Source organism: Egretta garzetta, unplaced genomic scaffold (genome assembly GCF_000687185.1).
Source record: "Egretta garzetta isolate BGI_Z169 unplaced genomic scaffold, ASM68718v1 scaffold143, whole genome shotgun sequence".
NCBI lineage: Eukaryota > Metazoa > Chordata > Aves > Pelecaniformes > Ardeidae > Egretta > Egretta garzetta.
The window spans coordinates 2,077,515-2,090,511 of NW_009259310.1; the positions used below are offsets into that span (position 1 = coordinate 2,077,515).

Sequence of the window (12,997 nt, forward strand, 5' to 3'; positions counted from 1 at the left end):
CCTGGCTATAGGAGACTGGAGATTGTATTTACTGTATACCAGGGAATGCATGCCTTGACCAAGGATCCCTTTCCTGTGTGGGTTGAAAGCAGAAAGCTTTTCTGTGGTTGGAATATTCATAGGTTTGCTCTCTTAGGTAGGCCTTGATGTGTGATAAGTGTTGAGCTCACCCTGCCTGGTTGATTCTTAATATATTTCAGTAAAACCTCAGTCATCCACAGGACCTGAATCTGTCAGAGAACCAGGAGCTGCTTTTGTGGGGTGTTGTGGGGGTCTCTCAAATAAGGTTGTCCAGTAACCCAACTAACTGACATAGTTGGTGCTTGAGAACTTAGGGTTAAGGTAGGTGAAATGGGCATTAGCATTAACGTCTAAGCTGTAATAGCTCACAGATAGGAGCATTTAGAACTGGAGTAGAAGACTGGGGTGATGGTTGGGACTGGTGTGGAGACAGCTTCTTCCCTGGGCTGCCAGAAGGGGTTTAACTCAGGGTGGTTAGAGACAGTGATCCAGGTCCTATGTGCATCACAGAAACAAGGCCAAGTTTAATGCAGGTGCATTCCATTTTTTTTTTTTTCAGTTTTAACAGAGAAGCTAAATACTAAAATAGCCCTGGGCTTGTAGTCCAACTCTGTTTTCCCATTTGGCCAGGGGAAAACTGAGGTAAGCCCCCAGGAAGCCCCTGCTGCTATTACAGCATGTTTAAATTGGCATCACCTGAAGATGAGGGAGAGGCAGCTGCAGGAAAACAGCAGTATATCGAACTGTTACTTCCTTCCTTGGCCTTTAACCACTATCCTTCTCTTTCTTTCTCTCCTTTGCTGCCTTCTGTGATGCTTGGATATGCAGAGCGGCAAGGGCTTTTGGAGAGTATCTTTCACAAAACCATCCTGAAGGTAGAAACGGCTCAGGTAAGAGAATTGGCATACCTTGTTTGTATCTGTGTCTGCATGTACCTATTTATTAATAGGCCTTAGAATAAAAGTGCATTTATTGATCATATAAAGGGTTAGTGTGAGATCTCAGTGGCAGAGAGGCAGGAGGAGTCACCCTCTAGATCTGTGAAGCCCTTGAGGAGACAAGGCAGTTTGGTGACTCAAGGGTTGGGTGGGCTGTGGGGACAAGTTCAGTGTTAGTGGACAAGTGCCCTGTCATAAATTCACCCCTAGAGCTGATGTCCTTGGAAGAAGTTTCAGCTGAGAAGTGAAAGACTGCACTGCACAAGGCTTCTGCACTGGTTTGTCGCTCCTAGGTCTTGCTTTCACTGGGGAATAAAAAAAGGTGAGTTACAGTGTGTTAACTGACATGCTCAGTGTGTATGCAAAAATCTGTCTTTGCTGGCAAAGGTAACCTCTGGATTTATAACCAGGGTTTGCTTCAACAGTGGTTAAAATGAGATTTGCCTTGTCCAGTTGAGGACACCAGCATGTACTAGCTAATGTGTTAATTTTTTAGATGTAGATATTGTCCCTGTCAGCTTATGATGAGTTCTGCTTGATAGGCAAGGGAGTATGAGAGGAACTTGCTTGACTTCTAACAGGGCTGTGTCTTCTCTGTGAGAAAAGAAAAAATTTTGCAGACAATAAATTCACTATAAAACCCGTAGAAAATCCTGTGGAATCCACAGAAAATCCTGTGTGAACACGTAGCGGATTGTTCTGTAATGTTGAACTGTTTTGCAGGGGATAAAGTTATTAGATAGAATGTAATGTAGAGTGATGTTACTGTTTTATGTAAACTTTAAGTGTCTGTGTTTAAACCTCTACAGGCAGGAAATGCCTCTTGCTGAAAGAGCGAGCCCAATCACTCTAGGCTTTGACAGCTGAATGAGTCCCTGCCTTTTTTCTTGGATCTGTCCTAATGACCTTCAAGTTGTCCTTGGCCGAAGTGTGCTAACTTTGTGAATGGAAGGGCTTTAAAAGGATGTACTGCAGTTTTCTTTGCTTTTTCTTCAGGCATGAGAAACTCCAGTGACACATTATTTACAGTATTTGGTCTAAGGACAACCCATGGTGGTAGGAAGGGAAGGGTAGAAAAAGGCTGGGGTTTAATGCAGCTGAGATGAAGTGTCTGTGAGGCAGAGGGAAGGAAGGGGTTGGACGGGCAGTGCAGAGACAGGCTGGGCTGGGCTGAGGAGGCTTCCCAGAATGGCAGAAGCATCCTTTATCATGGCCGTTTTTGCAGCTGCTTCTGTCAGCTGAAGTCTTTGCTAGTCCTTTTCTGCAGCCCCCAATCCCAGTTTCCAACAGGGAGAAGCATTATCTCCTGCTCACTGCCCTCATAGTACCTGTGGGGTCACATACAGCCCAGAGAGAGAATCTCCGATGGAGATGAGGGGAAATGGCAGATCTGTTCGGGTGCCTGAGACCTGGGGAGCCCTGGCCAAAGCCAAGGGGTAGGAGGCTCTCTGATGCACACTTACAAAGCTGCTGTTTTACTCAGCCTTATGGGTGCTCCTAGTTGCTTGTTCCTCTCTCTGCCTGTAGATAAGGAGAATGCAGAAATGGAGCTGATGTGACTCCTGGATAATGTGCCATTGTCAGGCTCCCCAGGCTTAAGCCCTCTCTGTGCTTGTAGCATATCCATAAGCTCTCTGGGGAAGCCTTCTCATACCCACTAACCCCTTGGAGTATGAAGCTTGAGATCATATTTGAATCCAAGCAAATTTAGTTTCTGCAGAAAAGAGTCAAGCAGCGAGAAGTGTGCATGGACATACCGCAATCCTTATAGGATCCTTAAATATTGACTTGGAAATAAATAAAGTTCCCTAGAAATTACTCTAGACGTTTATAGAAGAGGGAAAAAAGGATCATAATTTTGTAAGTAATCTTTTGAAATTCTGCAGTGTATAATTTAATAGTCTGTAACATTTCTTTAGAAATAACCATGGTAGGAAGGTTGCTGTCCTATAAAAATGTAGAAAATTTGGCTCCCTTCTGTTCATCCCAGTAGTCCAATAACAGAGAAGTCAACTCTTTCCTTCCTGCAGAAATTCTGTATAGCTCAGTATTGCTTTTGCAAGTTTCTGAATGCTTCACCTCTGGCTCAGCAGAGCACTTAAGCTGTACGATTAACTTTCCTCCAATGAGTCCAGTGAAACAAATGTAGGGCCTCTTCTACATAAGTTGAAGATGTAGCACATACATAGAAGGACCTGAATCTGCTCCAACTCATCAGCTTGGCTGAGGAGAGTAGAGAGAGGCAGTGTTATGGCTGTACAAGCCCACCAGTATCCTGTAGTTAAATTCCTGCTTGCACGAGTTGGTGGCTTAGGTCCAGAAATCTCAGCACATTGAAGAACTGAGTTCTCGGTGCATGTATGTCTCTGTTCGTAGCACTCTGGGCTTTCACCATGAGTGTCTTTACCTGTTGGGATAGGCCTGCTTTCCGCTGTGATAACCCCAGCTGTACACATGGACACTCCCTGCACTGCTAGCAGACTGCAGCTGGGGTTAAGGCTCTAGCCGAAATGTGAATGGAAGGAGGCAGGCCTTGACTTCAGTAGTTTATAAGTCCAGGAAAAAAAAAAGGTTTAAGAAGGTTTTAAAGTCATTGATGAATGCAGTGAGGGAAAAGGGTTGTGGTCTTTGAGGAGCAGGAAGGTGACAGAGCCATCAGTGGGACAGTGGAGGCCTAAATGGAGGAGGGAAAGGCAGGATCCTCCTCTTGTGTGGATCCAGGAGCTAGAACCCTCCTCTCTCCCTGCAGATGACAATCCTCATGCAGAAAATTAGGTGGGTGTGAATCTTTGGGATGCCAGTTCTTCTGCTGCTTTACCTGCTAATTCAACTCTTTGGCAGAAGGGGGGAGCTCTGTAACTCCCCAGGCAGACACAGGACACCCACCATCTGGATGGAGATGCCAAGTGTGCAGAGACTGCCCCAACTTACTCAATTCCTAGTTCTCTGAGGATTGTCCATTTTGGTTTGACTTCTTATCTTCAGAGTCCCTTGACTCCGAGGAAAGGAGGTGGTATAACGGCTTTTGCATCTCACCTCTCACCTCGCATTCCACAACTTAGCAAAGAGCTTGTTCACTGGTGGTAGCTTTTACACCCTGGTGGCTCCTCTGGAGAGCTTGTGTGTATGTGTGTGGCAGAATGGCTTTGAGAAATTGGGGAGTGGTAATGAAGAACCGCAGAGGGGTTGTGTATCAGCAGGATGGGCCAGCTGCCATGTCCAGGCATTTTAATGGGAGGCGAGTTATTTTCAAGGCTTTGTTTACCTTCTGTTTTCAATAAAATTGCAGTCTGTCTGTGCTCTGCTCCCTTCTCTAGGGCAGTGGGTATGTCAGCAGGAGGTAAAGAGGATTGCAGGGGACTGCAGGGTGTACACATAGTGAGAAAAAGGTGAGAGAGAGTGTATGTTGTTGGTTACAACTTCTGATTCTTCCTGATGTGAGGCCCAAGAACTTCATGACTCGGAAATATTGTGTGACTATCCCTATGCAACTCTTCAATGTTGAATGATTCTATTTTCACTGAAAGGGCTGTCAAGCACTGGAAGGGGCTGCCCAGGGAAGGGGTCAAGTCCCCACCCCTGGGGGTGTTTAAAAGCTGGGCAGATGAGGTGCTTAGGGACAGGGTTAAGTGGTGGGATGGCAGGGTTAGGGGAACGGTTGGGCTTGGTGAGCTTAAAGGGCTTTTCCAGCCTAAACGATTCTGTGATTCTATGAAATTATCACTCGGGGTCTCACCAGCGGTCATGGGATAAGGAGTTTTGGACATTCCCAGAGACCCCTTCTCCCAGCCTAGGTGTCAGAGGCCCCACACTGAGATACTACTTTAGATTTCTTTATCAACATGGACTGTGAGAGGAAAAAGATACCCAGGGCATGGGGCAGTGAAATTAAAAATGACAGCAAGTGGAGCATTTGAGAAACTTCCTCCTCTCTGGGGGAGCAGTGATGATGCATCCTGGTGAGATGGGATTCAGGCACAAGGATCCTTTGCTGAGGAAAGGAAGGGAGTTATGCTGGGTTTTTTCCTGATATTTCTATATCGGGCAGTTTCTATTATGCTCGGTTGGATTATTTGGAGGGCAGCTATTGCTGCTGCTGGAGTGCTGGGGCTGTCGCTGTAGGATGTGGCGCTGGTCTGCCTGTTGCAGGCTGGCTGCTCTGGACAAGCTGCACGGAAAGGCTTGGGAGCAAGAAAGAGGGAAAGATTCCAGCAAGTATAAAGTGTGCTTGGTGCTGCAGAGATGATGGGCCCTGGGCCAGAGCTGCCTAGCAGGTCTTGACCCACATTTGCTGTGCTTATTGCAGAAACAGCATGGCTACACTGACTGGTTTGCATCAGTACAAACCAAAGAGGACAGCTACCCAAAACTGGAAGAAGCTTCTTTTTAAGCTCAAAAGAAGTCATCTTCACTTCTTTCCTTCATTTATACATGATGTTTCAGCCATCAGTGAAAACACGGAGTGTGTAAGGAGAAGAGGGCACCTGTGAGCTTCCCCAAGAGAGACAGCAATGGGTAGTGGTGGCAGGAGAAAAATGTGTTTGCTGAGGCTACTGTGCCATGCACAGAGATTGCACGGAAGCAACCGCTTGTGTTTGCACCTTGGGCTTCTGCTGCTTCAGAAGAGAGGGTGTGAGTGCATGTGGAGGGCAGCAGCCAGGCAGCAAAGGATGTTCCTGACACTGCCAGGAACTGTCATAGGCTTGAGAAAGTCCAGTGTCAGGCTTTGCAGGTGCTTCAGTCAAAGTAAGTGACCTGCGAGCTGTGTCTTTTATGAAGCTGTGAAGTAAGGCTGCAGCTATACAGTGCTCTAAGAGGGACCTTCAATTTGCTGATACTGAGTATCAGTATCCACTGCCAGTGGAGCCCGATTCAGGGTAAGCACCGAGTCTGCCTTTTTGCCTAGAGGATGTTTCCCTGTCCCCAGGACAGACCCCAGCAGTGCATCTGGCCCAGCTCACTCAGTGTATCCCCATGCTGATGTGGTGTGGCTGGCCTTGAGCAATGGACATGGCCTTTCTAGAAAGAGCCCATGCTCCGGAGGGGTTTGTAGGTAGCCTGAGTTCAGGGCAGAGCAGGGATGTGAAATCTCTGAGGGTTTCAGGCTGCATCCAGGGCTGGCCAGCACAGGTATGGTGTGGGTGTATTCTTAAACTTGCTGTGGAATATGTTGTTTGCTTATAAAGTAAATAAAAAAATAGACCATGGTGTTACCATGGAAATGCTAAGGCCAGTGGTGGAGCTGCCACTTGCTCCTTTAGGTCACAGTAACAATATCATCTATTCACATTAATGTTACAGGCCAGACTAAAAAGTTACTCATCTATGAGGCACAATGTTGACAGCGTCTTCAGTTTGTTTGTTTTCGAGGCCCATTTCAGTGCAGAAGACCATTTTGTCACAGTTAAGTGACCTTCTGTTTTCTCAGAGCAGTTCCCTTATTGAAGTGGCACTTGTCTTTTCTCTGTGGCTTTGCAGAGAAGCCTGTGACATTGCTTTTTCGGGAGTGGTAGGGTCAGGGTGCCTGATAAAGTGGGGCTGGCTTGGGCCGGCTTCAGGTAATCCCGTAGTGAACGTTGTGCGTGACATTCACTCACTTAACTCTGAAGCTGCTGCACGGCTGAAATGCCACTGTGCTCTATTGTTTTAATTGCTGTGTCTCCATTTTTATCTCCCTGCTTCATGCTTCAATATTTTGAACAAATTTCCTGTTTTTTACCATGCCTGTTTACATTTCAACCCTGCAGAGCAGCAAGGTTGGCTGCTAGCCTGTCTCTGGAGGCAGGAGCCCTGTGCTGGCAGGGTCACGTTGCGGTACGTTAGCGATGGAAAGGATGGAGCTGACACTGTAGGGAGCTTTGCATTAGGGCTCTGATGCACGTTCAGAGAGGGAGCAGAGGAAAACAGGACCTGACAGCCTCTTAGCACACCTGAGGGGCAGTGGCAGGCATATGGGACATCTCAGAACTAAAATTGCAAGAGAAACTGCTCAGCTGTGCTGTTCGAAAAGATGTTACTGTTTTTTGCAATGCCCTGGGTTCTAGCCAGTGCACCCGTCTGCTTTCCTCATTGAGGGTATCACCTGGTCTCCTACGGGTGTAAAACGAAAAAAAGCATTAACTTCATTTCCTCCTACTATGAACAATGCTGCAAGTCCATATACTGTAAACCTAAAATCTTCCCATCTATCTTCAGTGGCTGTGACAGTTCTTTCATTTAGAGTTGGTACCATAAACATCAGGTCCAGAGAGGTTCAGCTGAGGTGGAGCAGGGAGGAGAGAACTCTTTCTCTGAAATTTATTTTTATGAGATGATGGATGTGTTTTTAATAGGGTTTATCTGGATTCCTCTTTGCCATTTCACTTTTGATGTTGGAGCAGAGGTTTTAAATCTAAGGTGCTTTGATCATCAGTTTGGCTGCTAAATACAGTAATAAATTTGGGACTTCTTTTTTTTTAAGCTTCTGTCTATGCCTTATGGCTATATTCTGCCTTGATTTATAAACTTCTCATCCCATGGGGTAACAATGCAGTCTGCGTCAGATATGAGTTTGGCTCGGTGAGTTCCTCCACTGTTGTGAATGGGCATCAGTCAGCTGAGGCTTATCCCAGCATGTTACCTCCTCTCAAGAAACGTGACAGCGAAAGAAAATGTGGAAGTCCTTTCACGGTTAGTTACCTCAGTCTGAGCAAGCGCTCCAGTAAGAATTACTGCATGAGAAAGATGTATTGTGAGTATCTAATAGTAGTAAGTGCCTAATTATCAGGAACCACATGTACTGAGAACATGGATTCTTTCTTTCCCAAGATACTGCAAATTAACCAGTACAAATTATCGTCGCTGTCGGTGGTCATGCCTTTGGTGATGCGCTTGCTCTAATGACTGTGTTGGGAAGTGCTGCATGGAAGGCGAAGAAAGAAAGATCAGAGAGGAGCAAGTGGAGCCAATAAGACGTGTTCAAGTAAATAACAAGGGGGTGGGAAGGGGATTGGCCCTCGGGGCTGGACTGTTGAGCCCCCAGGCTCAGGACAGGCTCTTAGACTTAGCCCAGGTAGACAGGGAAGTGATGAAAATAGGATTTGGATGTTTCTGTTACCAACAGACACGGGAACAACAGATCAAGCACGTTGGCCCTGTTCGCTTCATCGTGCTGTTAAGCATCTTGGGCACAGTAAATCCATGTAGAGCACAAATCTAGGTGAAAAGAAATCTGTTTGAGGAACCTATTTTGTCTGCTCCAAGGTAGCTTTGCAGCTGTGTGAGACAAAGGTGTTGTTGATGAAAGTTAAGTGGGAGAGCAGAGTTGTTACTAGGTCAGCTTCATCCAAGTGGCTGGAGAGGAGAGTGCTGTGCCAGCTTCCTGTGTCACGCTGTCCTGGGCTGGTGTGGCCATTTGATGGAGCAGCTGGTTGTGGGAGAGGTGGCAAGAGTAATGTGAAAATGAGATAAAACGCAGCAGCAGTAACCAGGCAGAGGGTGTTAACAGCAGTCTGCTTCAGCTGGCTCTTAGGAGGCAATTCCAGTTATTGCTGAAGTCCCCTGTTACTGTTTCTCTGTTCTCTTCACTGAACACCCCTGTGGGTCAGATTTAATTCAGCATTGATTTCTGGACCAGCTTGACTTCTTTCCTAGCAGAAACAAGCTATTAACCTAAAATGCCATAGTGGAAGCAGGTGAAGTGCTTTGGCACCTGAATCCAGTTCTCTGCAAGCACAGACAAGGGAATCAGTCACTGGTAACGTCTGCGGGCTGCTGCTGTACGTGAATGCATGTGCGTGTGAATGCTAGCACAGACTTGCTCCCTGAAATGGTGCAGGTTTGTTTTTAGAAGCCAATAATTCATTGTGATGGCTGTTTGAACCTCTTTTCCTTCCACACTATTTTTTTTTTGTGTAGATAAATAATTTGTTAACTAGAAGTCTTGAATAAAGCTTCACATTCCCTTTTCATGTGAAGTCGCTGCTCCAGTGTGTAGTTACTGAACGTGCTAAATTGAATGAAAAGAAATAATTATCCAATTGTTTGACAAAGAGAAAGCATATCAGTGTGGTCGCAGGTCTTTGTAGTGTAGATCATTAAAACTTAGATAAGTAAAAGTGAAAACACCTTGAGTAAGGGACAAGTAAGGTAGGAAGAAAGGATTATCCTTGCATTTTGCATGCTAGATCAGATGGGTAGTTTATGTCAGATATATCCAGTAAATTTTATGGTGCTGAACAGACCTCAGTGCCTATAAAACGGAGACTGGAATTAGTCTCTTTGCACTTGTGATAGTCAGTATTTTCAGACATACTCTACTTTGGGCACTTCATTTTTCCATTTGCCCACAGATATCAGAGTTCAGAAATGCTTAGATCTCTGAACTGCGGTGCTGTCAGTGCGTGGGTAAAGGTGCACAATCCTGTGTGTTTGCTCTAATGAGGCTATACGTCTTCCATAGAAATATTCATTTCAGGAGGAACAGGGGCAGCTGTCAGCCACTATTTTGTGGTGTCTTAAGAAATATGTAGCATCACTTTGCCCACACAGATTAGTAAGTTTGACAAGTTGAGACAAGTACTTAGAACTGGCCTTTGTTTTTAATTTTAAAAAGGCATGCTTGGCACTATTAGCCAGCACAGATCTTGGCAGATCTTGATGAGCCATTTGGTGGTGTTTTCCCAAGACATGCCCACTCTAGAGCACAGTTAGTCTTGGAACTGGAGAGAGTCTGAGTGTCTGTAGAACAAATGTGGTGGCCTGCAGCCTCTTGAGGGGTGACAAGTGGTTGGAGAGACTTTGGAGCCTGTGAACATCTATATCCTGGTCCCTGATGTCATATCCTGCAGGTGGTAGGACTCGGTGGACAAGCTGTTGAATGATAGCCAGTGAAGCAGCTTCTTCGCCTTGAATGGCTTGCAGTTGTTCTGGTGATGGTGAGAGAGGTGCAGATGTCCATGCTGTCTCTGTGCAGGAGACCATGGGTGAAGTAGACCACTGCCCACCTTTCATATTTTACCTGGACAGTATCAGTGAGGTGCATGACTCCTCACTACACCTAGGCATGTGTTTAGGACTTCATGTGAAGTCTGGAAAGACAGCATCAGCTATAGATTCAAGAGTGTAGCTCTTTCTTTAGGACTCCTACAGGTTCTTTCTCCCAGTCAGCACAAGGAATCACACAGCTGCCAGCTACAGTATCTGGAGACAGTGAGGTCTCACTGGGAGACAAGTGAAAAGAACCTGAGTTGTGTCAGCCTGAACGGTCCTGACAATCCCTTCTTGAGCAGAGTGGTGCTGGAGGAAGTTGTATCTCAAGCAGAAAAATGAGATAAGGGTGACACACTGTACCAGAACCAGCTAAATTCAGTTCAGTCTCTCAGCAGGGGGAGAGGCCCTTGGCGACGTGAGCACAATCCAGGATGGGCTTCAGATTCAAAAGCTGAAAGTGTACGTCCTCAGCTTGGGAAGGCTCTTTTCAGAGTGGCACAAGAGCATTTCATAGGAAGCAGAATGTGGCAGCAGTGAAAGGTCCGTGTTGCACACATCCAGCATCAGACTTATCCTGAGATAGGTCTCTTTGTGGCCAGCTGCAAGGTTGCCAAGCCTCAGATTTTTGCTGAGTTCTTCCAGGCTGTGGCTGAGTAGCTAAAGGAAAAGTGTTCATTAAATATCTAGTGAAGTAAAGGCTTGAGTTTGCATTCTGCCTCTGTTTAAAATGCTGCTGTCTGTGCTGGACACTAATGATTTTATTTTTTCTGGGGTAGTAGTCACATCAATAATGCATTCCCCTGCTGAGCCTTTTTATCAGTCCCCTAGCTGCTTCCCATCTGAAGGGAAGTGTAAGAGGTAATTAACAACCACTTGAAAAAAAGGATTAGCAGGTGGGTGGGAGCTACTGTTGGGTTCATGCATGGAATTGCCATGGAAATGCTGAGATTTCCTGGCACTTCATCCAGTGTGTGGGCTCCAAAGATAGTTGCTCTCATGGGCCTCTCTCCTTTCGATCTTCCTACCCTACAAAGGGAGCGGCTGCATTTTCCTTCAGGACAGCTTCTGCAGGCTGTGCTGTTGCCATCTGAATGCCTGATGAGTGCTGCTAACCAGGGGTGCTGCGGAGAGCAGGACGCTGCGTTGCAGCTGTCGGCTGAAGTCTTTTTGCATTTCTTTAATGTCAAACCAATTGGCAGAAAATCGGGGGGAAAACCAAACCCTGGTGGTTTGCCACTTTACATTAGTTCTAAAAAATAATAACTAGCTGCATAAAACACTGAGTTTGTCACTTGTTAGAGAAGTTGGTGCTGGTCCTTGTCCTGCAAACTTTCACCAGCTCAGTAGCGTTTGGGTGGCTAAACCTGCTGAAGCAGACATGACTCTGCAGCTGAAGAAGGGCTGTTTTGCACGTAAGCATTTTCAGGCTGAGCGATGAGACCTGCATTGCTTCTAGCCTTGTTTGTTTGGCCACGCACACTTGAAATATTGGGCATATTTGTGAGAAATGTCTCTCATTTCAGTACCAGCTCTGGAGGTTTAGAAGGCTACGGGCACATGTTCATCTGAAAAGTTCCCTGGAGAAGCTTACCGTATCTCTCTCTCTCCCTTCCCCTTTCTGCAGCAGTAACAAAGAGCCTCCTGAATTTGCTGGTGTTTGGGGTGCTTTGGTTTTAAGGAAAGTGTGCCGTTTGTTTCAGATCACCTGTTAGCAGACTCCTACATTGGACAGGAGGACTCCCCTGAGATGCAGCAGGCGGCGCAGAACAAGCGCAGGCTCTCCGTCATCTCAGACGGCAAGTTTGAGAGGAGCTTCTCCGAGGAGCAGGCAGAGAAGATGCCAAGTGAGGGACCGAAGCCACGAGTCTACACAATCTCCGGCGAGAGGCCAATGCTGTCGGACCATGAGAATGAAAGTATGGAACTGGTGGTGATGAAGGGGGCTGCCCAGGAGGAATGCCACCACGGCCACCAAGTGCACAGTGCTGGTGGCTCTCATGGCATTAGCAGGCATTGCAAGGGCTGGCCAGGCAGCCGGCAGGGCTCCAGGGAGTGCCCAAACTGCACCCGGCTGGCTGCGCCTTCCCAGCATTCCTTTGACCTGGAGCAGCATCAATCCAGCGAGACCGGGTGGCACAGAAAAAGGCTGGAGAGGATGTATAGTGTTGATCGAGTGTCTGGTAAGTAAGGGTGAGTGCTGGGTGCTGGAAGGACGCAAAGGGACTCATCGACAGAGGGGTGACACCCATCTCATCCCAGCATGGAGGTTTCATTGCCACGTGTCTCGAGTTGGGCTCTGAAGTGCTTCCGCTTTGGCACCTTGCTGGTACCTTGCACCAGCATTCATGGACAGGGATTGTCAAAGGAGGAGTTTGAAATAAGCTGAGCTCAGTTGGAGGCCAGCTCGTCCAAGCTCTGCTGTTTGTGCTTCTAGCTTGTGAGCAGCAGATGACCTGGGTGGCTTTCATGACAGCTTCTTGTAGCTTAGTGAGGGTGATCTCTGTGGGCTCCCTTTCTGTTGAAGGAAGAGCAAGAGAGGAGGCGCTTTGTCCAAGCACCTGCATTTATGCTCATCCAGGAGGCAGTTCAGAGCAGGACCCTCTCTCCTCTGCCTCATTTTGGGGCTGAGGCAGGTGAAATCTTTGTGAACGTGCCAGGGTGCTCAGCGGGAGCCCTAGCTCAGCTCAGGTACGGTGTTCTGTGCTTCGGTGTGCCCCTGAAATGCTCCTCTGTGTGGCTGGAGGCAGTTTAGCAGGGTCCCTCATGTAGTGCCACCTCATGGCCTTTCTGTAAATACTAGCCAATAGCACATTGGACTTTCTCCCCCACTCACTATCCATTTGCTCAATGTTCTCGGGGAATAAGGCTTGTAATTATTTAATTACATTAAACTTCCCCCCGCCCCGATTTTCTTTAAAAACTTAACCATTAATTAAATATATGTCACAATCTATATGCTTTGAATTATAAGCTAGTACGCAGTCCACCTTTGCCTCAAAGTCAGCTCTATATGTGGCTGGCAAAGAGTCTGACCTAATTTGATTTTTTTTTTTTTTTTTTTTTTTTTT

The 12,997-nt window shown here is 46.7% G+C and overlaps 1 protein-coding gene across 1 annotated transcript in view; it reads left to right on the forward strand.

Moving 5' to 3' along the window:
* Positions 1 to 429: 429 nt before the first annotated feature.
* NSMF (NMDA receptor synaptonuclear signaling and neuronal migration factor) overlaps positions 430 to 12,997 on the forward strand; it is a 36,461-nt gene continuing 23,893 nt past the window's right edge. The window contains exons 1-3 of the mRNA XM_009636311.2: positions 430 to 491; positions 850 to 911; positions 11,630 to 12,109. Of these exons, the coding sequence (XP_009634606.1) occupies positions 430 to 491; positions 850 to 911; positions 11,630 to 12,109 (604 nt within the window). The remainder of the gene's footprint in view (positions 492 to 849; positions 912 to 11,629; positions 12,110 to 12,997) is intronic.